Consider the following 26,384-nt stretch of genomic DNA (forward strand, 5'->3'; position numbering starts at 1 on the left):
TGTTATCCAAGAAGTAATTTATTTCATTAACCCAGCCAGATCACTGAGGCCTCAGTAATCAACCCTGTCACACGTCCCATTAACTCCTCACTCTATCAGCATGGCCCTTGCTCCTTCGGACACACACACACACACACACACACACACACACACACACACACACACACACACACACACACACACACACACACACACACACACACACACACACACACACACACACACACACACACACACACACACATACACAAATGCAGTTGTGTTACGCAAAATATGCAGCACACAGGACCACACAATTGCTTGTTCCTTGCATGCTTTCACTGTCTTACTCACAGTGAAGATCTTTCCTCTTGCACACAAACACACACACACTTCCCCTCTCTCTCTGCTAACCCCATTACTTTTGTCAGTCCCTGGGGTCTCTCAGCACTGATGAACCCTCTGCTGCCCTGTGAGATTAGTGGACTCCCTGAGAAAAGCCCTTTATTGATTGAACGTGGGTTTCTGCTGCTCACAATGTCAGCTCAAGGTTAGCACATTGACTCTCGCCCGCTCTCCTTCCCGGTGCAGTCAAGTGCTGTGCTTTCTTATGAATATCAGTGTGTTATTATTATTTAAGCTCAGCTGAATCCACTGCTTATATTATTCATAAAGACAGTTAACCAATTATTGACATTCACCTTCCGAGTATCTCTTCTCCTGTTCTCTCAGTCCTTCTCTCCAGCGACCCCTCTTACAACATTTGCCAAAGCATTTATTAATGGTTAAATCTTTTTTTCCCCCCCTCTTCACATTCCTCACCTCTATCTCCTTTCTCCCCACCCATGAAACCGCAGAGGAACTGTACCCACATGAAAGCTCCAGCATTTGGTAAAGTGGTTTGAATGTGATTCACTTTTATGTATAGCAAATCAGGCATTTACTTTGCATCCCACTTAAGGGAGTGAAGATCTTCCAGACAAAAAGGCAGGGAGAGATGAGGGAATGGGGGCAGCGCTCAGTCTGTAATAGAGAGTAAGATAAGTGGCTGGATTCGGGAAGACAGATTGATCTTTTTGTGTTGAACTTGATGAACATGAATGATGCACCAGATTTCCTGTAGCAGTGAATAGAGATGAAAGGATTATCTGGATATTTAGATCATTCAGGCAGGAACGTTGCCCTGCACTGCTGTCTCTTTCCTCCCCATCATAATTCAATATTTACAGTTTAAGCTGGAAACTGCTCCCTCTTGGCTGCCTGTATCTGGTATCCATGGCAACAGATTTTTGAGAACAGAGTGCCGTCTGTATGTCTCTGTGAGTGTGTGTGTGTGTGTGTGTGTGTGTGTGTGTGTGTGTGTGTGTGTGTGTGTGTGTGTGTGTGTGTGTGTGTGTGTGTGTGTGTGTGTGATGTTTACTGATACTCTGCAATTGATTGGTTGTTGGGGAGCAGCTGTTGACCCCTCACTCTCAGGGGTCTCTTTGTATTCTTGCACACATCCCAAATCAATAGACACACATGACAAACTCACACTCACACACACACACACACACACACACACACACACACACACACACACACACACACACACACACACACACACACACACACACACACACACACGTTTGTTATTCTATTTTTGTAAGGGCTTAAATGTATCTGAAAGTCAAATTTGATTTCTTAAATCCAAAAATGTTACATCCAAGCAAACCAAAATCTAAATCTAGCCTCATCTTACTCAACTTTTACAATTAACTGTGAAGCTTATTTATTATACATAGACCATAATACTTTATTTTCAGATCAAGTCTGAAGTTTTTCTTGCATCACAGCAGCTCCTTTGCAACATCAATAAGGACAGATGTTTAAACCAAGATACAAGGAAACAGACATTTGACATAACATTACAATCACTGAAGAGAATCATGCTCAGGACCCTCTGATGTTCATTAGATCTGGGATTTAACTCTGTATCTAATTTGAGGATTGGCGGTTGCACAGAAGCAGGACCCTGTATCTCTGATTTGATTATAACAATCCAATGTCATATGCAAATCTCAGCTAACCCTAAACCCAGTTCAAACATGAGTTTTTTTTTAATAAACATCATTCCCTGAAATATGCTGCCATGCTGTTTTTCTCTCCTCCTGGTCAAGACATTTGTTCCTTATGAATATAGAATTAAATGCGCACATACAGTAATACAATGCTGGCCCCATGCCCATAAGTGAAGAAATCAGCAAATGGGCAATAAGTGTTGCTGTTGTTATGAGAACACTCCCAGTGAAGTAGACACTCTAAACACAATATATTCACACTTATAGCAACATACACACACACACACACACACACACACACACACACACACACACACACACACACACACACACACACACACACACACACACACACACACACACACACACACACACACAAACACACAGAACACATTTGTGAATTAAATGAATGTGTCGCAGTTGGGAGAGTGAAAAGCAAAAACACCCAACCCACTCATGGCATTGCAGATTGTGTTGTTCTACGGAATTGAAACTGTGCAGAGTTTTTACACAATCACAAATAGCACCCTGCTTAATGAAATACCGCCTAGTGTGGTCCATACATGTGGTCACGCATACACACACACGCGCCTGGCATGACTAACAGCTAATAACTGTGGGGAAAGTTCATCTGACATAATTTGCATTGCTTGTTACTGTTAAAGGATGTTTTCCATACAAGGAAGGTCAACGTTTGCACAGAAACACTAAATAAACACAACTTCAGACAATGATGAATTAATGGAACAACTGTGGCCGGTTCAAGGTTGATTTATGTGTTTTTTCCACCCTGCTGTAATTCGACATATAAAGGGGAAAGCACCAGCACACACTCAACACACACACATCAACTCTTTAATCTACTTTTATCATCCACAAAACCCCATTCACACAGCCACCGCCTCTTCCTCTGAAGCATTAGTGTGTTGTGGCAACTATTGTCTCACCGAACACACATGTTAAATCAGACTTAATTATACTCCACCTGTCAAATAACATCTCACAGGTCGTGCCCAGCAGTTGTGGTTTATGGGGAAACCATTTTTCTATTAAGACAAGGGTGATAAACTTTATTTTTAGGTCAGCCCACGGGTTTGTAAAATGCTTCATGTCAAAACTCCCCCAAGGATGTGTGAACAACATCTGATAAGAATAAGTACTTAGTAATTTGGATGGCTGTCCGTTGTAGATGAGACAGGTGGAAACAGTGATTATATTCTTAGAAGCCACTCTTATTTAATGGAAGAGAAGATACTGTTGGTGTATCAAAAACTATTTATAAGATCTATTTGTAATAGCCTGTTTGAGATAAGGAAATTAATCTGTTTTAGGGTGTTGTTCATGTATGTTAGGCATGTTAATCTACTGTGTCTTTACATATGTCATTGCATTTTGTGTAGGTTTTTGCAAGGTGTTGCATTTTGTATTTGGTGCTGCTATCTAGCCCAGGACAGAGAAACTTTGAGGCCCTTACAAAAAAATGAAAACAGTGACAATTTGTCAACATATTTCTGGATGTTACCGAGGATTTTTACAGAAATATGGATATTCAAATACAGTTCTCTAACTTTTATCTGATCAATGTGGCCTTACAGACTAAGCAGATAATTAAACCGTCCTTGTCAAAAAATAAAGTAATTTCTGTAAGGCAATTTTTAAAGGTCTTTTTTGTTGTTTCCTAAATCTTTTGGACAAATATTCCATATAGCTGCACTCAGAGAAAGGCCATAAAGATTTCAGAGTACGACTTAAACATTAAGGTGTGTAGGCCTATGTATGTATGTATGTATGTATGTATGTATGTATGTATGTATGTATGTATGTATGTATGTATGTATGTATGTATGTATGTATGTATGTATGTATGTATGTATGTATGTATGTATGTATGTATGTATGTATGTATGTATGGGTGCAAAACATCCAGTGACAGTAAAAACAGCAGATGTTCACCAGCGTTCACCCTGTGCATTACACAGTCCGACAGGAGAAGGCCATGGGAATCAGGGGAAGGTTGTAAAAGGGAAACGCGTGTGTGCTGCCAGGTGGAGGCGGTGTCGCTCCTCCTCTCCCCTGCTCTGCTCTGCTCTGCTCGGTCAGAGAGCTTTCAGTCTGCTGGGTGAGATCATTACCAGACACCAGGCTCCGGGACCTGACATTCGCCGATCGGAAAAGCAGAGAGAGGTAGAGACAGAAAACCCTGGTCCGATGCAACCGGCGAGGGGAAGCCAGTTAAACTACCGCCTCGGCGCCTCGGTCTCCGGTACTAGCGGCTGATTACGCGGTCTTGTTGCTGATATTTTCCCGCTGGATTTGGGCTTGTAGTCGGATGCGGGCTTGTTTTGACTGCAGTAATAGTCATACTCGCCCCCCTCCTTCCCTACCGACCGAGTAGCGGATTTGCGAGGGATCTCTGTGCAGCTCCCCGAGTGACCGGCGATCCTGCACGGCCCCGGAGCGTCTCTCTGCTCCGCTGCCCCAACACGCGCGTCTATCCGCCTCGAAAAGATCTTATTTCTGTGAGGAATTGGACATAAGCGCCAAGTTTCCGATTGGATTTTCCCCTCCTGTGCAGCTACCTTGCTCCTGTCATCAGATCGGCTGCAAATCCTATTTTCGCTTTTTTCCCCCTTTTCCAAAGCACCGTTGACGCCATTTTCCTCGGGGTTTTCTGTCAAAAAACATATATTCTGGCACCGTTTGACAGCTCCCCGGGAGGCTGTCATCCCATCCGTCGCTTGTGTAAAATGTGTCTAAATGGATTGTAAATGATCTTGATAAAATATTTACACGATAGAGTCGAGTGTGTGACAACATCAGAAATGGGTAAGTAGTCCCCGGCTGACTGGCCACATTCCACACCTGAATACACCTTTCCTATAAATGTGTTAATGTTTGTATGAATGTTAGTAATCTGATGTGTCTGCTCCTCTATATACCTGATGTTACCATGCTACTTAAACCCATGTAGTTATCGTTTTAATGTTAAGTGTATTATTCTATAATTGACATTTCTTGCAGTCACATGCCATCAAATTCCGACCAAACACATGCACGCGTACGCATACTCACACATGTAGACACAGAGACCACCCAAAACCATGCTGTACCACTCAGTCTCCATCATTATTACTGTGAAATACCTTTGTAATTAGGTGACAGTGAGATAACACAGCTAATTAGGTCAATGTGATGAAGTGTCCACTACACATTGATGAAGGACCAGCTCAAACACTGCTGTTTAGTTCACACACTCTTAGTTCAAATGTTGTTCTACTGAGGTGGACCTTCTGCATCTTCACTGACATTGATGATCCTTCACATTGCATCACAGTCTATGACATGCAGCACGCTCCTCCAGTCTTTGCTATGTACCTTTCGACTGTTTATCATGGAATTTTGAAATATTTGCTGTGTGGATATGTGGACTTGTTGAGTTGTAGAAGCTTGAGACAAATGTCACATGGTTGATGGAAAGTGCTGTGGAAGTTGCAAACTGAAGCACTTTCATTCCTCACCTTTTGTTTGTTCTGGTTTGTTTTTCATTAGTAGCACTAAATCCCACTTTAGGAAAAGTGCAGAGAATCCAGCATACAAACACCATGCACTTAGAATGCTTGGATGATGCCAGCGCTACTCTACTGTGGTTCAAGAGCTGATAACTTTCTGGGGGGTCAGAAATGGCATGGCCAAACGTGATGGCAATCACAATCTTTGGGGAGAAAGGTGATGGGTGAAAGTGAATGACAGTTCAGTGCTGTTATCAGCAGCTCCCACAAACCTCAGTCTCAACCACAGCAGCAGAAGATAAATAGACAAGCTCTAGATAAGTCAGGTTAAGTGTGGAAAAATGGTCATGTCTCTAGGATATATAGGAGTGAAGGTGTGGAAAGGAGCAGTGGATGAAGAGGTAGTACAAGGGTATGAGAGGAGAGGCAATTGTAAGAGAAGTGCGTGACTAGATGGAGAGAAATGGGGTTGAGGGATGGATAATAGAGGTGATTCAGACTTGGAGGGAACCATCGATCTTGTCTTGTTAACAGGTTTGCCGTAGGTGAAACTTTGTCTGTGTTCTTGTGGTTTAAAAGTATGAACCCGGCTTTTAAGCCCCATACCAGGTACTGAGATGCCCATGCCACCTTTGAATTAAAGCATGAGAAATCGATTAGGTGTATCCCCCTTCTGAGCTGGATACCTCTGGTCAGAGTAGGATCACAGAGAGAGGGTGGAGGGAATGTGAACGGGATCCAAGGACAAATCTAACTGTTGGCAGGCTCTCTTTACAGAATATCAGCACTGGAGCACCTTTTGGCAGAGCTCACAGAAAAAGGGAGGGAGGGAGAGGTAGGAGGTGGAGGGTAAAGGAAAGAGGTAGCACGGAGGAGAGGGGAGAGAACAGAGGTTTGGGGAGGGGGTGAGGTGAGGGGAAGGAGGAAGACAGTTGGGGAGAAGGGGAGGTGTTTTTGCTGACAGCCATTTTGTGGCTTCTGCTGCAGTTAAAATGGTTTAACATTCATCTGCTTCTGCTGGCTAGTTAGGTGAGGATGGTTTTAGTGCTACCTGGCATATGGCTCATCCAGAGAAGTGTGTGCATGTGGGACTGCAAGGCCATCATTTTCTATTATAGCTGTCCTGCACATGGTACTTTATGGTTGTCCTTCTCCCTGCCCTACAGCTGAACACATGTGTCATCCTCACTGAGCTGTGGAGAGAACGTTTAATTCTGCATTTCAAATCCAAATAGAAGTATGTAATGTTCACTTAAAAGCAGAGTATGCTCTTTGATGTGGACAGGTAAAAACATGTAATTCCAGCACCTTTCTGCGCTCTGAGGCAGAGGACTAATAGACCTCCAGTTTGAAAATTCATGCCTTTGCCCACTGGATTTGTATATTGGAAGGCCGGGGCCATTCCTTTTGATTTCTCTCCAACCAAAGATTGGATCCTTCTAGAAACATTGGTTTATGTGATTGCCCCTTCACTAGAGGGCTGAAATAAAAAGAGATAAAGGAGATAAATGGAAAATGAAAATGGCAGACAGACGATGTTCATCATCCCTCTGAGATACTCATCTACAGCCAGGGATGGCCAAGCCTGTACTACACTCTCACATCAAAGAGAGGGAGAAAAAAGGACTCTTCACCTTGTGCAATCACACGGGCGTTTGGTGTGCTTGTAGAGGTGTAAATGTGTGAGCATGTTTGTGTGTGAGCATCTGTCTGCATGTGTGTATGAGCTATTTGTGAGTCTACCTCAGGCACTAGCCTGCTGGGTATGCAGCCTTAAAAGGTTGTGTTTCTGCTGCCATCTCTCTCACTCACCCTCTCTCTGTGTGTTTCTCACTCAGACTCTGTCTACCTCTGTTATGTCTGTGTGTCTTTATCATTCCCTCTCTCTGTTCTGTCCGTCTGTATTCCATTATGGACGCTTTATCATAATTGTTTTCAAAGGACAGCAAAATGTTTTAGGATGTCTCGTTCAAAGCCTCTTACATCCAGCACAGCCAATGACATTATGCTATTTGAGAGGGAAGCTGGTAAGCGCTGTTAGTTTTGAGAACATAATAAAGCTATTTATGCAGTGAGTCTGGCCTCTCACAATCACCCTGCTGTCTGAGGCTAGTCGAGGTGTGTATGTGTGTGTGTCAGTGTGTTTGTGTGTGTAGGAGAGAGAGAGAGAGAGAGAGAAGGAGAAGGAGAGGAGACAGTGAGGCTCAGGCTAGGCAAGGGAGGCCCGAGGAGGGGTCAGACTTACATAAACTCTCAGCCCGTCTGCCAGTAACTGAGCACTAACACAGCTTTAAGCAGCGAGCTGTGCGGGAGGAGGAATAGTCGTGACCCAGCTAAGTGGTTTACACAGTAATAGCCCAGAATGAAGATTGTACTAATGTATGACAGCAGTGTGTTGTCATACTGGGCTATAGATGTGAGGGGAGTCTTAAGAGCAGCACCCTGAGTGGAGAGTTTTTGTTTTCATGTGTGGCTGTGAACATTTGTATGTGTGATGTTGTGGTTGGCAGCTGCCTCTTTTTCCTGTCATTGTCCAAAGTCACATGACAGACAGGGTGGCTTTCACACATGCCATGAGGGCGAGTCACCAAGCTGACATTAGGGACTGGGAAGTTCCTGGAGGACCAAACATGGTCATGTGGGCGCTGAACGATCAAGTTGGGACTGAGCCTGGACTCATCCCTGTAACACTTTGAATACTGAAAGGTTACAGAGGGACCACAGTGGTGGTTTTGCATGCGTTGGTCCATTAAATGCAAATCACCTTTACTCTACATGACTGCTCGCCATTTTCTTCAACATACCATGTTTTTTTTTTGTTGACTGATTTTAACTTCCAGACAGCTAGTGGTTTCCATTGGGTTTTTAATGGGGTATGAAAATCATCTTGCAGCGACTTTCCTGGAGTGATCCGTCAAACTCAGCATTTAGCCTCCTTAATTTGTGCGCCAGTGTTACTGATTGATGTAACCCTTGTTGACCATTGGCTATAGATGAGCAAGATCTGTTTTGAAGACTGCTGTTGGTGGGATGGTTAAAATAAGGGGGCTCTTACTGTGAACTGCCAAAAAGCATTGCACTTCAAATCCTGTTTGTCTTGAAATTAAACTCAAAAGACAAATATCAACTGCACTGTAGAAATAATTACAGTGATTGTATAGTTGCTTGCATTAGATAGGTTGCGGTTGGGCTGCTAGCTGTAACATTAGTTTTTTTCAAACTAAACAAGGAAGCATTTTCAGAATAGTTCCTTCTTCTAAAATATATTACTTTGTGAAAGTAATATGACTTTGAAGTAAAGCAGACTAAAGACTCAAGTTCCGTTTCATACTGCACTTAATAAATGGATTTCCAATACTACAGTAAGGTTGGAATTCTATCTGAAAAGAATGCTTTGGAAAATGACCGGTACAATATAAAGTTGGCAGTGTATTATAGGCGATTTAGAGTTCATAAGCTTTAACATCCAAAACCACTGTTATGATGCTCTAAGTCTTTGCCGTACTTAACCACCATGGGTTTACCAGAACATGCATCAATAACGAGTCAGTTTTGAGACTGTGGTTTCCGATTGACCAACTTAAGGGCTAAAGAGAGAAGCCAAACATTTTCATTTTCATTGAATCTAGCAAATGCAGAAGAAAAATGATCAACCATTGACTTTGACCTCAGGGTTGGACACAGTTTTTACAGTATTACACTGAAATACTTCTGTGGATTAAGATTAGTCGATCACACTGTAAGCAGGAAACACAGTAGTACAGTGTTAGGCACTTTCACCGTCTGATGCATTGGTTCTCTCTGGGTGCTCTGGTTTCCTCCCACATGCCGATTAGGTTAATTGACGACTCTAAATTGCCCATGTGTGCCCTGTGATTGTCTGGCGACCTGTACTGTAGCCCACCTCTTGCCTAGTGTCAGCTGGGACCCACTAAAAGGATAAGCGCGTATAGCTGGATGGATTGACTGAGAGCATGTGCTGTAAGGCCTGTTGGGTATTATGATGGGGATCAGCTGTTAGTACAGTAGCGTGGGTTGGTACAGGAGGGCACACAGAGCAAACACACACACTCATTCAGAATGTCAGAGAGTGTATTAGCACAATGCTGGAGGTGGGTTATTCTCAGTATATGCTGTAAATCTTTTTTTGCTCTCGGGTCATTGTAAGTCTGCAGTGAACAGTAAGCTTTTACTTCAATCCTGTCCACAGGTGGTGGTCTAGTCTGGGTTCACATCAGTGTAAATGGTGTCAGTTTAAGCTCAGTGTGTGAGACAGCATTCCCCACTTCCAGCTCAGTCATGCCTCATGTCATATTGACTGATGGGATTCCCAGGAGCTGTAGTGAGAGAAGTGTAGTTCAGTGTTTGTTTTGGTTGCTTTCTGTTTATACGCTTGCGTGTAAGTGCATATGTGTGTTGATGTAAGTATGTAATATATATCTGCGCCCAGCATGTGCAATGATCCAAAAAGGAAAACCTCAATCCTGTGAGAAATGGCTACCACAAGTTTTTCTCTGGAAATAAACAGCAGCAGCAGCGGTGAATAAGTGCACTCAGTGACAGCAATCCTATCACTTCTATGTGTACCGACGTGCATGGAATGTATGGAGTTTTTCATGCATGTGTGTATCAATGCCATTGCATGCGTGTGTAAAACAGCTCAGACGCTGGTTTTTCCAGACCAGCTCGTAAACCACATCTGGGGAAAGAATTTAGATTCCTTCCCTCAGTCTTTCTCTGCTGCCTTCACTTCTCCCCATGTGTGATTCCCCCCCTCCTTCCCTGCTCTGGTGAAAAGGAGAAAAAAAAAAAACAGAAGTCAGCTTCTTTCATTTTTTCTGTCTTGTGTCCTCAGGCTAACTTCACTCTGGTTTAAGAGCAGAGAAGAGGAATGTCTTATTTTGCACTGATCACTCTAGTTTCTGCGCGGCTCTGCTTCAGATCTGTCGTGGTGGGGGATATAATGAAAGGGAGGGAGAGAAGATTAGCAAAGAGTGAGTAAAGAAGAGAGAAGTGAGAGAGGAAGGCAAGTGTTAGTGGGTGTCAAAAGTGAGTGTGTTTATGCAAGGTACAAAATGCAAATGAGAGTGCTGCAGCATGCCCCCACAGTGATGAGCCTGTGAGTTTGTCTTCATACAAAACAGGCAGCTAATGATGTTGATGACAGCAGACAGGCCTGTGCTGAGAGTGAGCACTGGAATGGAAGCCATGTGGATAACAGGACTCTGTTTAAATCGCCCTTCTCTCCCTAATCATATCCTTCGACTGCTCTCTCCACAGACTGTCCCTGGCTTTGCTGTGTTCCTGTGGGACACCCTAACCCAACTCCAGTAGCTGATTGACAACAACTCACCAGCCCGACAGACTACTGTTCTTATCTTCCTATTGGCTGGCTGCCACAGCTTCCCCCATCCTGACCTGGCTCTGGCGGGAGTGTGGATGGAGCCAAGGGATCTGGTTGGCTCGGCCCGACCCAAAGAGGCGGAGTTACAGGGAGGCAGGGTGGGGCCCAATGAAGTGGACCGGGAAGGAGCAGGGGGCATCGGTTTGGCGCGTGGTGATGATGTGATTAATGGTGCCATCAGCGAAGGGGAGGGGCTAGAGGAGCAGGGGGAGGGGCTTCTGGAGGAGCAGGAGTTCTCCATCAAGGAAGCAAGTTTCCAGGAAGGAAGTCTAAAGCTGAAGATTCAGACCACAAAGCGCACCAAGAAGCCCCCCAAGAACCTTGAGAACTACATTTGCCCACCGGAGATCAGGATGACCATCAGACCTCCGGTTGGAGAGGGCAAAGGGGGGCGGCAGGGACGGACAGGAGGCGGGGCAGGGCGGGGCCAGAAGGACGAAGAACGAGGACCGCCCAGAAAAAGGGTATGTCACCATCCCTTGAACAGTTGCCTTAATTGTGATCTAAGTAGGCGTGTTGTACTGAGTGAAAAACCTGTCTTTATACCACGACATCTTCAAACTGACCTGCTTTCCCACTCATACACTCCACCTCTTTCTGTACCTCTCTCTCCCAGTAGCTCCTTTCCCTGCTTGGATACACAGGGTCAAAGTTTGCTTCGTAATTGAAACCAGTCATGGCTAGCTGAGCTCACACACACTAGCACATAACACACACACTCGCACTCTCATAGGAGCTGAGAATAGAGCTGACATAAGCAGGTGACAGCTGGTGTCTGCTCTCTCCATTTGTGGTCATATACACCGAGACCTTTCCTGTCTCCTCTTCTCCCCTCTTCCCTCCTCCGCTTTAATGAAATCAGCTCTTGTGGGTCACGCCCCTTCATCCCCCTCCTCCATCACACCCTTTACACACTGCACTGGTGTTTTGGTGTGTGTGACACTGTGTACGTACAGGTCCTTGGGGGAATCTAGTGTTTGTAGTGTGTGTTGACCTACACTGTGGTGTGTGTGTCCAAACCTGACAGCCATCTCCATGTCACTGAGCTCGACAGGCACAGCGGGAGCGAAAGGCGTCATGTCGTCAACATGATGTGGGGCTGCGTTTTGTACTGTTGTGCTTCAGTCTTGTGGTTTTAGATCAATAAGAGTTAACTGCATTGTCAGATTTATCTCTACTGTATGTGTCTGTGGTAAAGAGGGGTTTAATGCAACCGCAAAAATAACCTTTCAGCTCCATTAAAGATCTTCAATGAGGGAAATATGGACAAGGCTAATGGGTCATATCCAAACACCCCTCTTACACTGAAAATTGTCAGATTTTCTCAAAGATACCAGGGCTTTAGAATCTGTCAATCAAAGGAAATACATCAGTCAGCCAATTAGAGGCTTCATGCTGATAATCCTCTCAATTAGGCTACTTGCAGTGTCACAAAACCAGCTGATACATTTGTAGTCCTCTTAAGCTATATTATTGCTACTAATAAAAGGAGCTGAAAGATAAATCTTCATGTGTCATGAGATAATTAACAAGTGAGGCATAAAAAAGCTGTTTCCCTTAATCATTTATTCTAATGAACGAGTAGATAGTTTGAGTTATCCAGGATTCTAAAGGATGTTCAAATAAAGCATGCTTTTGATTAAACAGGTGTAAACCAGTAGACATTTGCAATCGGTGACAAGGGGCTCGTATAATCATTGCTTCATAAGCCATAGAGGTAAAAACGACTGTATGAATGTTGTGAAAGAAATCATGTGGGCGTTGCTTTGTCATTTAACGGCAGATATCAACGTCATCCAAAGCCACAATTTCAGCTAGTTGTCTGCTGGATGTGTGTTCTCTCACCAGAGGAAAATGGCTATGAGTGTGTCTGACCTGCTGTGGGTTTCCTGTAAAACAGATTCTGAAAAAGCCTTATTTACCACAATCATGTTCAGAGTTTAAAGCAGAACCTCGCTCTCTGATATTTAGGCAGCCATTACTAATCTGCACCATTGGTCCCCATTTGGAAACCCTCTGCTACAGTATGATTGACAGAGGTTGTCATAGTGACAGGGATAGCAAGCTGGTCCCTATTGAGACTTGGTGAGGGAAGAGTGGGGGTGGGGGGGTAGTGAAGGATGTGTTGGTGTTGATTCAGATCAGTTTCAACCCTTCATACCCTACACTCTGTCCCTCAATCACACACCCCCATCCCCCTTCCCTCTTCCCCCCTGCTTCCCCCCCAACATCCTTTTCCCTCCATCCACCCATCACCTGCCACCCCAAGGGTGTAATACAGGCAGGCTCACTGGAGAGGAACGGGTTAAAGAGAGAGGCTGGGCTGCTTTCTGTTTCTCTGTTTCTCCCCTCGTGTGTGTGTGAGTGTGTGCGTTGAGGTTAAATACTCTCTTTGTGGTGTGTGTGAGGCTGTGTGTCAGGAGGGGAGGGGAGGCGAGAGGGGGAGCAGATGGACAGCCTCTCTGCTGTATTGTGTCCACTTCTTCTCATTCCCTCTTCCTCTTTTATCTGTCCCTCTTTCTTAGCTTTCCCCTCAGTCTTTGCTTCCCTCGTGTCTTCCTCTTTTCACTCACTCTTTTTCACCGCTCTTTTCTCTCCCTCTTCTTCCCTCTTTCACCCTCTGTTGTCTTGTAGCAGATGGCAGCGTGGGGCAGCAGCAGAGCAGAAGCCAGAGTGTGAGCAGGAGATGGAGAGAGGAGAAGGGGGTTGTGGAGAGAGGAGGGGGAGAAAGGAGGTGGGGGTCAGGCATATGGAGAGCCTGGTTAAGGGGCCCCCTCAGAGGGAGTGTGTATGTGCGTGTGGTAGTGTGGTGAATAGAGAAGGGGGAGAAGTAGGATACAATAGATGCCCATTAAGACGGGAGATTTGACTCTAATGGACATAGAAGGGGGGAGAGGGACAGACACATAAGTAGGTAAACATGTAAAATGGCGCAAAGAAAGACTTTTAAAAAACGCTTTTTAGCCAGTCTCTCTCTTGTAGAATCTGCTGTCAAAACGTATGTTCTCCTCTCTCCGTTAAAGTTTCTGTTGCTCACTTGTGGGAATTGTTCCAACTTCAAATAGGAACAGGACCCAGCATGCAAAAAAATGACGAACACTTAATGCAAATAGGGGTTACTGAATTCCAATTTGCAACTGACTTATTCAACAGCAGATGCATGGCAGAAATGGTCCCTGTAAGAATAAGTGTAGATTAGAAAACAGATTAAATTACTTATTATTTACTAAATAGTGCACTTGACCTAACCCCCAAATACTTCCATCTCGATACTGGTCATTTTTAACTTTGTCAACAATATACATTACTAAATAGCCTTACCTTTTTTTATGCTCCATACACCTTTATGGTTTGCTCCAGCTTTCAAGGATCAAACCCATAGCTTTGTTGACGATTTGGGACGCTGTTTTTTTTACATTGCAATTGAAAGGCGGTAGAAATAATTATGCATTACTATTTTGATCATGTATATCCCCCAGCTGTTAAGTAAATGTATAACCATAGGATAGAGTGCTTTCAATGATTCCCACAGTAGAACAAAAACAGTAGTCTCCCTGGTGTGGACAAACCCACAATGCAATGTACAGCTGTCAGCAATTTCAACAATACTTAAAAAACAAAATCTGAGATTCCTGCTCACTATGAGTAAATAACTGAGTATCCACTATGTAGGGGGAAGTGAATAACTGAACAAGGTGGTGATTTCCGTCACAGCCATACTGAAGAGAGGAGGAAAAAGTTGCAATTTCCCTGTCTTGAAGGGAATTGCACCCACCTATCATCTTCATAGCAGGCATCCATAACTGCAGAGGTCAATGAGCAGGCGCCTTGTGTCAGGGGACAGACCCACACACGCACATAAACGGGATATGATGGGCTCCCCTTCTCTGTCTCCAGCTGACATCACACACATGCTGAATGTCCCCTCCACACACAACTCTTTGTCTGGGCACGCTGTGTGTGTTTGGAAGATGAATGTGTGTGTTCCAACGGATTGGGTCCTGGGTCAACCACTGCATCACTTCTCCAGACACACATGCCCACACGCACACGCATAGACACAGTTATTGATCCAATGGCTACACGTGGGGGAGCAAACACACGCTAAAATGCATCAACTCTCTTTCTCACACACACACACTCATACACACATTCATAAAGAAACACACACACACAAATCATGTTGAGCAGTGATTGCAGTTACAGAGAGTGTTTTCCTGGTTATCTGTCCAGTTCTCTGGACGTGCCAAATGTGGCTGTTAATCCATTTCACTATCTGTGGGGAGAGATAAGCCAGAGCTTTTCCAGGAGTCCAGGCCAGGTTGTGTGTTGCTGTTGTTGTGTGTATATGTGTGTGTGGTGTTGGGTGTATGTGAAACCCTGATGCTAGACACACACTTATCTTGTCTTGACAGCCCCTCTGCTTGGTGGTCCCCCTGGCTGTGTGTGTGTGTGTGTGTGTGTGTGTGTGTGTGTGTGTGTGTGTGTGTGTGTGTGTGTGTGTGTGTGTGTGTGTGTGTGTGTGTGTGTGTGTGTGTGTGTGTGTGTGTGTGTGTGTGTGTGTGTGTGTGTGTGTGTGTGTGTGTGTGTGTGTGTGTTGGTTGATGCTTGGTGGCCTCCCAGCAGTGTTTGGGATTATTATGTGTTAGTCAAGTGCATTCACAAGGAAATTAATGCTGCCACAGTTGCCACGCCAAGTATATGCGCATGCTATGTGTGCACATGTATGCGTGTGCGTGTGTGAAATGGTTAGCCTTTTGATGTGCGCTTTTTTATGCCTGGCTGAGATGGCGGTTGGTGACCTGGGGGACTTGATGAGCTCATAAAATAGCTGTGTGTGTGTGTGTCCGTGTGTGTGTGCTTGCCCACAGAGAGCAATCCTTGAGTGATTTATGAAAATGCATGGACATTAAATGATCACCTGACCAAACTGTCATATTTGGCTTTTTTTATGTCTGTCATTGCGGTGAAAATAACTAGGCTTTATTTTGGTGTGTGTGTTTGTGTGTGTGCTCCCTCAGTGTGCAGTCTTTGAGAATAAGAGCTGGGAATGCTTTAAGGGGCGTTTCCCTGTGGTTGATGGGGGATGGTGTGTGTGTGTGTGTGTGTGTGTGTGTGTGTGTGTGTGTGTGTGTATGTGCTTGCACACAGGGGAGGGGTGAGTGATTTAGCACCACTGAAACACCAGCTGTCCATCTGTGTCTGACCCCCATACACACCCTGTACACACTTGAAACACACACCGACATCCACACTGACACACACTGACACACACACACACACACACACACACACACACACACACACACACACACACACACACACACACACACACACACACACACACACACACACACAGACCACCACACCTCATAGCATCTAACCTCTGATCTGCTCTTAAGTATCTCTCAAACCTGAAGAAAATCTGGACAAACACAATCTGTTCATCTGTCTATCTCCCACCAAACACACACACACACACACACACACACACACACACACACACACACACACACACACACACACACACACACACACACACACACACACACACACACACACACACAACATTATACTAAGAAAGATTGGTCCCTAATCAGCTCTGCAGTAGTGATGGTGCTGCAGTGTATCCACAATGAATGACTCTGCAAGGTCACTCAAAGTGAGCACACATACATGCACACACCCAGACACACAAAGAACTGGCAGAAGAAGAGATGAACTTTGACCCTGCCGGACATTCACATGTCGAGGTGATAGCTGGACTCCACAGTTGTGTGTGTGTGTGTGTGTGTGTGTGTGTGTGTGTGTGTGTGTGTGTGTGTGTGTGTGTGTGTGTGTGTGTGTGTGCGCTGTATTGTTTGTTTGTGCGAGTGGGTCAGGGTCGAGACAACTGGAGTCTGGCCTTTGCTTTCTTACCCCCAGGGCTGGATTTTGTATGTATGTGTGTGTGTGTTTGTGCTGACCATTTGGTTGGAACTGTAGCTAATTTCTCAATCAGACACACACATACCATCTTCTCAATCCGTCCCAAAGGTCAAGCCCTATTCATTCACTATTCTTGTGCCTCTGTCCCAGTGGGTTGCTATTCCTCTTCAGGCAGATGCAGGCAGAATATAATAGCCCTTCGAGCTAAAGATACTTTTTAATGAAGATCTGAAGAAGCTACTTGCACTCAAAGGAAAGCCAACGGCCAAGCCAGGGGGTGCTAACAATGAACATGAAGGCATTTAAAAAAGTTTTGCCAATAAGTCAAGTTCCAGCTTTGAAGGATCACAATAAGATTTTCAGGAAGCTTTAAAGTTGAATGAATTGGTCTTTCTTAAAATAATAACAACTGTTGTAAAAAGGACATGTGTCATGCTCCAACTATAAACATAAAAAAGGAATTCCCAAATCCAAGCAGTCTTTGGTTTGACATGGCAAGATCAATATAAGTGTAGGCTCTGTGAAAAACATATCCAGGCAAGAGTTGAGTTTTTGGACACATTTGACTCGCATAACTGTGGGATAATCTGGAGGGCGGCCATGTTTGATGTCCTCTGTGGTCACGGATGATGTTGAGTCACAGCATCATGTGTTCCTGGTGGCTACTTTGTTAGTGTGGCTCCATCATGCCTCTGCCTATGTGGTTAGTGTGTACGTGTGTGTGCCAGCGTGTCTGTATGTATGTGTGTGTGTGTGAGTGAGGAGGAGTGTATTCTGTGGTTTTGAGAGGAGGTCCAGCAGGGATTGAGGGTTATGTTCAGTGCAGGGGGATGTTGGAGTCAAAAGAAAGGAGAAGCAGGCACAGAGTATTGACTTTCACTCTGTCTCACTTAAAGCGTAAGTGTGTTTGTCAGTGAAATCTGATGGCCCCATCAGCTGTCTGGGACGTGCCTGTCAGAAGTGTGTGTGTGTGTCTGTGTGTCTGTGTGTCTGCCTGTCTGTCTGTCTGTGTGTGTGTGTGTGTGTGTGTGTGTGTGTGTGTGTGTGTGTGTGTAAGCAAGAAAGGTAAAAGTGTAGAGGTGGTGTCCAACACTACTTTTACAAAAATATTTGTTTCCATTTTTCTTTCACTGTCATTTTAAATATCTTTACTTTTTTTAAAACTAGTTTTACATTTTCAATTTATCTGCTGTTTAATCTAGACACAATCACCATTACAATATACATCTTATTCACTATAATAATGTAATAACATGTAATTATACAAATCATTAAAAAAGCCTCTAAGCCAGGGCTTTCAGACTGTGTGTGTGTGTGTGTGTGTGTGTGTGTGTGTGTGTGTGTGTGTGTGTGTGTGTGTGTGTGTGTGTGTGTGTGTGTGTGTGTGTGTGTGTGTGTGTGTGTGTGTGTGTGTGTGTGTGTGTGTGTGTGTGTGTGTCTGAGTTTGCCCAGTTCTCTGCTGCTTTGTAAAATAATTCGTCTGTAGTTCTGCTGTTTATTTATGCTCGATGTCTCCTAAGTATGGATGCGGACATGAATAAATGATATCAATGTGTCTGTCTGTCCTTCTGTCTGTGTGTCTGTCCCGTGGGGCAGCTCAGACTAAACAAACAGCTGTGTTTATGAAGCAGAGAAGAGCCACAAGGGTCTTCTGTTTAGTGGTCCATTTCAACACACACACTCACACACATACACATATGCACACACACACACACACACACACACACACACACACACACACACACACACACACACACACACACACACACACACACACACACACACACACACACACACACACACACACACACACACACACTCAATGCCCTGCGCTCCTCATCTTTTACTTGCCCTGCTCTGCTGCTTTTTTTGCCCCCTTCTGCTTTCTGCCCTGCTCTCTTTCTCTTTTTTCCGCTCCCTCTGCTCAGCGTAATGTTCACTCTCAGACCGAGAGGAATGCCACTCCGTGTGACCTCTCACCTACAACAAGGAGGGGTGCTGGTTTAGACAAGGGAGTGAGGGGGCAGCTGCAGTCATGTGCCCAGGCCTGGAAGGAAACACACACACACACACACACACACACACACACACACACACACACACACACACACACACACACACACACACACACACACACACACACACACACACCAGCCACACACACACACACAGCCAGGTTGTTAGCAAAAATGCTCACAGTCTAAGTTTAGCATAGTTTTGTTTGTACTCATGCACTCCTAGATGTGGTGCCTCTCCTGCCTGTCTTTGTGACTGTCTCCGAAAGGGTAGGATGCTACGCTTTGGTGTGTGTGTGTGTGTGTGTGTGTGTGTGTGTGTGTGTGTGTGTGTGTGTGTAAGCGCGAGTGGAGTGCAGCCACATACAAAGGCATTATTGTTAGTGTGAGGGGGCCTGAGGGGAGGCGGGCAGTCTGATTGGTTAAGACTATTGTGTCTCACTTTGCCCATTCTTCCTGTCACAGTGGATGTCATAAAGTGACTCTCAAACTCTCTCTCTCGTAAGCTGGGGATCATCTGAGGACTTGTGATTCAAAGAAATAGGTATTTACCTGCAGACTGGGGGGGGGGGGGGGGCATGTTTCATGACAGTCTGTCAGCAGTTTGTAAGCATCAAGTGATGTTGTAGTTTCAAGGTTTTATTGGTCATATGCACAGCATATACCATGCTCCTCCAACAACTCAACATACATGGTGTAAATAAGACAGACAAAATAGTGCAAAAAGAGAGAAGAATATTTACAATAACAACAATAAAGATTTAAGGATGTGAAATATATACATATGTGGAATACATTGAAAGTAGTTTTTTTTCATTGGTAATTAATTATTCACTCTAAAAGGTTTCACGAATTAGGAGTGAATCCTCTATTCAAAATCCCTTTTTGTCCAAGGTCATTTAGTTGGGATTTTGACAAGGTTGAGGCAAGCATCAATCCTCAATCAGTTCAAGTTTTAAAGCTTAAAACGGAGCAGGTTTTGTATTTTTGCTAAATAAATAACAGAAAGGATTATCAAAATGACTGATGTTCTGTTAGAGCTCTTTCAATTTCATTTTTTATAATTACAATGATTAATGGATTTGTTTGAGCAGCACATGTAGTGAATGTTGAATTTACTCCACTTTATCAAAAAAGGTAGTTTTGACATTTACATCTTTACAGGTTAAATGGTTATATGTTGTTGTGAATTGCCCCAGTAACTAGACAATGATGCATTGGAGTGCCTTATTTTTGCATAAATAATCAGTGAGCGAGGCTTCGCTGTGACAGACTTCTGTTTGCCAGAGAGGAAGTGTTTAATCTCAGCAGAGCTTCGGTTTTGAATTACCCATCATTCCACACAGGAAGCCATCCCTTAGGATTTAGAGCAGCTGATTGGCTGTTAATTGTTTCCTGTTGTACAGAAGTGGTACGATTTGGGTCATATGGTGCACAGAGGGCTGTAAACAACACGTTCCTTTGGTTTTGTGCTGGCTGTTGTGCATGTGTATGTAGGTGTGTGTATTTACTTACCCCAGTAGATGAATTCATTAAGCAAAAATACTTGTTATTGTGCTTTTCCATTGAAAACAAGACTGTGCTGAACATGTGCGCTGACTGAAATGGTTCGGCCACTTCCATGAAAGGAACAATTAGTACATAATCACTGTAATAATCACTATGAAAAACTCTCCTAATGCCGTTCTTAGCGCTATTCACAAGCAGGTCCCACATGTGTCTGCTCCCGCACCATTAATGCTAATAGCGGGGATTAGCTGTACACTTTGTGTAGCATGTAAATGTGTCTGTCATTACTGAGCAAGTGAAAACCTCCAATTGCACCCTAATAACATGCTTCGGTTCAGCCAATCACAGGCTTTTGTTCAGATTGAGTCATCTACGTCTGAGCGTGTCTGAAGTGAGTGTCACAAGGAGACTCTTGGGTGTTGCGCTGCTATCTTTAGTAGCACTCCAATCTGAAGGATTACTGCTGTGGACGTAGGAGGGAACACTTTGCTTGACACCGACTGCTGTGCTTTAAATTTGGCCTCTGCATGACAGTTAGCTTAAAGAACAAATGTACCTCAGATCGAATGCTTGATGATGCCCAGCAGGAAAGGTCCCTAACAGCCTGTAGGAAAGAATATGGTGCAGTTTTCGGCTCAGATAATCAAGCCCTTTTTTCTTTGAATCGTAGCTGTCGGCTGAGAACATAGCTGTGGGATTGCAGCATTAGTCTGAGGGGAAAAGTTTTGAATGGAGCCCAAATCCCAAACTTTCCCACCCAACTTTCCCAGAAGATGCTTAGGCTGGCACAGAGGTCACACGATCTGAGATAGATAGCATTGGCTGAGAGAAAATACACACACACACACACACACACACACACACACACACACACACACACACACACACACACACACACACACACACACACACACACACACACACACACAGACACACAATTTAGGCATTGGGCCTGATCCCAGTGATCCCCAAACTGTCCCACCTTTACACCCCCTCATATTCCCTCCCCCTTCTCCTCCCTCTTTTCTCTCCCCTGCTGTGGGTCTCCTCAGGCGCATGAATGGAAGTCTTTATTCCCGGGAGAACTGGTGGGAAGAGCGAGAGAACGAGAAACAGGGATGAGGGAGGGGGGCGGCAGGGAGAGAGGCAGGGAGGGGGGGAGGTCTGTGAGAGAGTGGCCACAAGATCAACACAGTGCCTCTTTTCTCCTCCATCGCTTTTCCCTCCTTTTTCTCTGAATCCCCCACGTTCTCCCTCCCTCCCTCTCCTTTTAACCCGTTTTAAGTGCTGTGGACACAAAGCCGTGTTAGTATTCATGGTGTTTGTTTGCAGAGGAGCTGTATGTGTGTATGTGTGTGTGTGTGTGTGTGTGTGTGTGTGTGTGTGTGTGTGTGTGTGTGTGTGTGTGTGTGTGTGTGTGTGTGTGTGTGTGTGTGTGTGTGTGTGTGTGTGTGTGTGTGTGTGTGTGTGTGGAGCTGTCAGAAACACAGATCACAGTGAAGCGGCACTCTGAATGAAGCTGGAGAGAAGGGGTGAGTGGGGGGGGGGGTAGTTCCCACAAGGGGAGAATGGTCAGCTACAGAAAAGAGAAAAGAAGAAGAAAAGGATGGATGTGATAAGGGGGGGGGCATTGCACGAGGCCACAGGGGCAGAGAGAGACAGCGTGGTGTCAAAGCCAAGGCGAGTGTGTGTGACAACCAGAGGTGGGAGAAGTACTCAGATCTTGTACTTAAGTAAAAATAGAAGTACCAGAGTGTAGTAATACTCTGTTACAAGTAACAGTCCTACAAAAAGTACACAAGTATCTAAATATACTTTAAGTATCGTATTTATGATACAGTGTCATTATAATGATTGATTTATTAATGTGTTTATCAAGCTGCTAAAGGTGCAGCTAGTTTGAATGACTTTATTTACTGCAGGGTAGCTTGTGAATTTAATCCAGGTGTAACTAAACATTAATTTAAGTGTTAATCAGATTGTTTGCCATTAATCTACATCTGCAAAGTAAATAAAGGTTCTACGTAAATGTAGTGGAGTATAAGTACCTCCAAATTGTACTTTAGTAAATGTTACTTCACACTAGTGGTGACAAGGAGGGAGAGAGAGGATAAAGAGAGACAGGATCTTATCACTCATAAGGTTTTGGAGGGAAATTGTTGGTAACGGGTCTCGTAGGAAGGCACCTCTTCTTGTTTTTTTGCTGGTCCTCTTCCCTCCCTCTCTGCCGCTCTCATTCTTTCAGTAACCCCCCCCCTCACCATTTCTCCCTCTCTCTCCCCCAGTCTCTCTTTGCCTCTCTCTCTCTCTTTCTCTTTGTGTGTCTGCCTGGACAGCTGCCCAGTTCCATACACAGGGAAAAATGAAACACTCTAACCACCGGGCGTGCAGCCAAATAAAAGGCTGCGAAAAACTATTTGAAGGGCAGCGTGTTTGTGTGTGTGTCTGTGTGTGCGTGCACGGAGTATGTGTATATGTTTTTGCTGCTGTATATGTGTGTGCTGGGTTGTGAGATTTTTGGGTGTGCCTGTTTAGGGTGTTCTTTTTTCCCAGTATAATGGTGCAGCCAGGGTGCTGTGTGTGTGAGGAAGAAGTTCCACTGACTTTCAATTTTTTCAACGGTGGTAAAGGAGAGGCTGTAGGAGAGGAAAGGACGGGAGTGGCCGTTGGTCCCCTCACGTCAGCTATTGGAGAGGGTAGTTTAACTTTCTATCAGAGTAACAGCTTGTTCGGACATCACTTTAGACGCACATGAATTTGACAGTAAATATGCTAACTCATCTGCAAAGTGCCTTTCAGTTGGTTGATTGCAGCACTTAGTCACATATTATCCATGAGCTCCTCCGCTGCGCTCTGACCTTATCTGATGGTTACATCACCAGAGGAAAGGAATGTGCGGCTCCGTATCTGCCTGCATTCGGCTGTCGGAAAGCCTTTGTGTGGCTGACTGAGACCAGTTCATGTTGTTACAGTGCTGACCCAGAGGAAGACATCCTAGAAATGTTTGTTGACCTAGCTGTGGAGTTCACCCCTTAACCCCCAAACACAGCACTGAGAGCCTCGAAGGAGAGAGAGCGCATCAAATCGGTTCAGGACTAAACATGACTTGGGTTTGTTGTGCTGGCCTTTCTCCTTATCTAAATCTGATCAGAAGGGACTTGTAGAAGAAGGGCAGTGTGGAAAAGGTCGAAGCTTCACAGCTTTTGTGCTTATGTGCTGCTCCAGGGTCAGAGTCCATGCTATTGCTGGTTTTCTGACCGCTGCCCCCTGCTGCAGGCCAGCAGTAGCACAGTACCTCTTCACACAGCAGCACATGACAAGAGCAGGGCACTGTATGTATGACAGGGAGAAATCCGAATGAACCTGTCAAGTACAGCCATGTTGCTCTGTGGCATTGATGCAACCGTGCAAAGACTTAACGTTTTAAAGTACAGGACAACACCTCTGAGACGCAATAGGGAAAAGCCCATATTAAAATGTGCATATTTATCATATGAGAACCTGTCGCATTGTTTGAATGAGGTTGTTCCTGTCTGCAGAAAGAAAGAATAATAAGGAGTTGTTTTTGCACCGCTTAGAACCACAGGAGGACTTCGATCCTTAGAACCACTATTAATATCCTCTTGTGTGAATTCCAGACAGTGAGTCTATTTTTCCTTGAAATGCTTCTTGGAGTGTACGAGGCGGAGAGGGTGGTAGAAGGGCGGAAACTAAGAGCAAAAAAGCTGAACTGATGCCAATAACCCAACCACAACCAGAAGGCTTGGGGGGGTTCCCTATTTCTGTTTGTGCACTCCTATCTCTAGTCGTAGGGCTATCGATGCTTCCTCTCTTTATCATCTCTCTGTGGTGGTTATGTGGTTAGTTTTATGTGTGTTTGTCTGTTTGTCTCTTTTTCTGTGGCCTCCTTTAACCTGAAACAGCAGGTATTCTAGGACCGGTTAACTGAGAAAGCACGTGTGTCTCAGGTGTCTGTCATCTTATCCCTCTGTGGACGCACAGCAGCTCCTCTCCAATGTCACTGTGCACACATAAATAGTTATACACACACACACACACACACACACACACACACACACACACACACACACACACACACACACACACATGCATGTCTCTGAAGGGCCAGCAAGTGTGTTTGGGAAATAATTCAGTGTGCACATAAACACGTGCATTTTCTGCCCTTGCTAATCATTTACGATGCTCAGTGTTTGCTTAGGTGTGAGCTCTGTGTGTTTCATTGTATGTGTGTTTTCTGCGCTTGTGTGTGTGTGTGTGTGTGTGTGTGTGTGTGTGTGTGTGCAGCTTGGACAATAAACAGCCAGAGTGGAAGTACAAAATGTATCTAACTGACTTCTGATTAGACCTCAGAAAAATAATGACTGTATTCATAAATTAGCATTCTGTGCTATTATGTGTGCATCCAAGGACTTCATTAAGCCTTAGAAATGTCTACATAACTGTATGCATGTGTGAGTGTGTATGTGTGTGTGCTTGTGGGTGTATATGCTGAGAGGCAGGCCTGTGGTTAGGTTACATCTCCCTGCAGCGCAGCAGAACAGTGTCTTGTTGCGTCATACTGAGTCTGTTAATAACAGGCTAAACCACAAAGGCCATCCGCTGCTCTATTTCTCATCTTCCAGCAGTACACTGATTATGCAGCAGTGTTACATTAAGCAGGGGTTTGTGTTCCAGTACAATACAGATTCATCTTTTACATTTTCAGTTTTATATGAAAAACATGCACACGGGGTACAGAGTGAAGGTGGACTTCAGATTTGAGGGCAAATGTAAGTACATTTTGCCAGAGTTTCAGAGCATTTATTGTTATAGCAGTTCAGAGGTCGATCTGTATAATGGTGTTAGTTACACTTGTAAACAGCACAGGAGAGTTAACATAATATATGGGCTAGTAAATAATTCTGGGTCTGGGGTAATCAGGGACACGGCTGAGCTGGGCTACTGTGTTTAATACTGTGTGCAGTCAGACACCCCCAACCCCACCCCCACCACCAGCTCTCACAGCATGCAACATCCTTGCCACAGGAATTTAATTGCTCTGTAAACAAGCCTTTTGTTTTGTTGCACACTGTTTGCTCATGCACACAAGATGTATTAAAGCTTCAGTCCCGCCGTGAAAAGACAACGGTGTCACATCAGAGCAGAACAAATCACTGAGTTGATATGTGCTGACAAAAAGAAACATAATGCAGATCTGGATGCTTTGTGACATATGTATTATCTCTGTGAGGATGTTATGAAGAGAAGTCCTAGTTTCATGATCGCATGATTTGCTTATGCCTGCAGCTATATATAAGCCATCTTGTGATTGCAGTTTCTATAATGTGTCTGTTTTCCTCTTTCTGTCGTCCACAGACGTACGAGCGGCAGTTCAGAATGCCTGAGCAGAAAGAGGGAGGCCTGCTGCAACTACTGGGTGATCACACTCCGCCCAAACACCAGCTTCGTGGCTCCCTCCCTCCTGCACACACACTGTCACACACACAGCAAACACAGCACACCCTCACACAACAATTCCAACATGCACATCAGCACCAAATCAATCCGGACTGGATCACGTCTACAGCACCTTCTGCATCCCCGGCCAACCCTGCAGACTCTGAGCCAGGAGCCAGCAGGAGCTCTTTGCTTGATCCAACGCAAGCTTTCTCACGAACAGCGACACAAAGCCCCTCGCCTCAGAGATCCCTGACTCCAGACCTGCAGTTGCCAGTGGTTACAGATGCCAGTATTCTCAACCTGACCTCTCTCAGCAGGTACGATCTGTTTTCCTGAGTGCTGGATGATATTATGAGCCGAACAAAATTACTGTACACTATGTAGTGAGTATTAAACAATTCTGTATTATGACCATCTGTGTGATGGTATTACATATTTTCAGAACATTGTTTATGATCTAAAGTACCATTTTCTTTAATGATCAACATTTATAGGTAACACTGTGTTATAACCATTATCA

The 26,384-nt window shown here is 44.6% G+C and overlaps 1 protein-coding gene across 2 annotated transcripts in view; it reads left to right on the forward strand.

The window, feature by feature from the left end:
• Positions 1 to 4,169: 4,169 nt before the first annotated feature.
• The window catches only part of setbp1 (SET binding protein 1), a 34,746-nt gene continuing 12,531 nt past the window's right edge, over positions 4,170 to 26,384 (forward strand). Inside the window, exons 1-3 of one of the 2 annotated variants that reach the window (XM_063897617.1) lie at positions 4,170 to 4,865; positions 10,829 to 11,416; positions 25,781 to 26,181. In XM_063897617.1, coding sequence (XP_063753687.1) covers positions 10,988 to 11,416; positions 25,781 to 26,181 — 830 coding nt within the window. In that variant the 5' untranslated portion in view covers positions 4,170 to 4,865; positions 10,829 to 10,987. Of the gene's footprint in view, positions 4,866 to 10,439; positions 10,543 to 10,828; positions 11,417 to 25,780; positions 26,182 to 26,384 lie in introns of those variants that run through there. The other variant, XM_063897618.1, reaches the window with a different exon arrangement.

This window comes from Eleginops maclovinus, chromosome 12 (assembly GCF_036324505.1).
Source record: "Eleginops maclovinus isolate JMC-PN-2008 ecotype Puerto Natales chromosome 12, JC_Emac_rtc_rv5, whole genome shotgun sequence".
Lineage (NCBI taxonomy): Eukaryota > Metazoa > Chordata > Actinopteri > Perciformes > Eleginopidae > Eleginops > Eleginops maclovinus.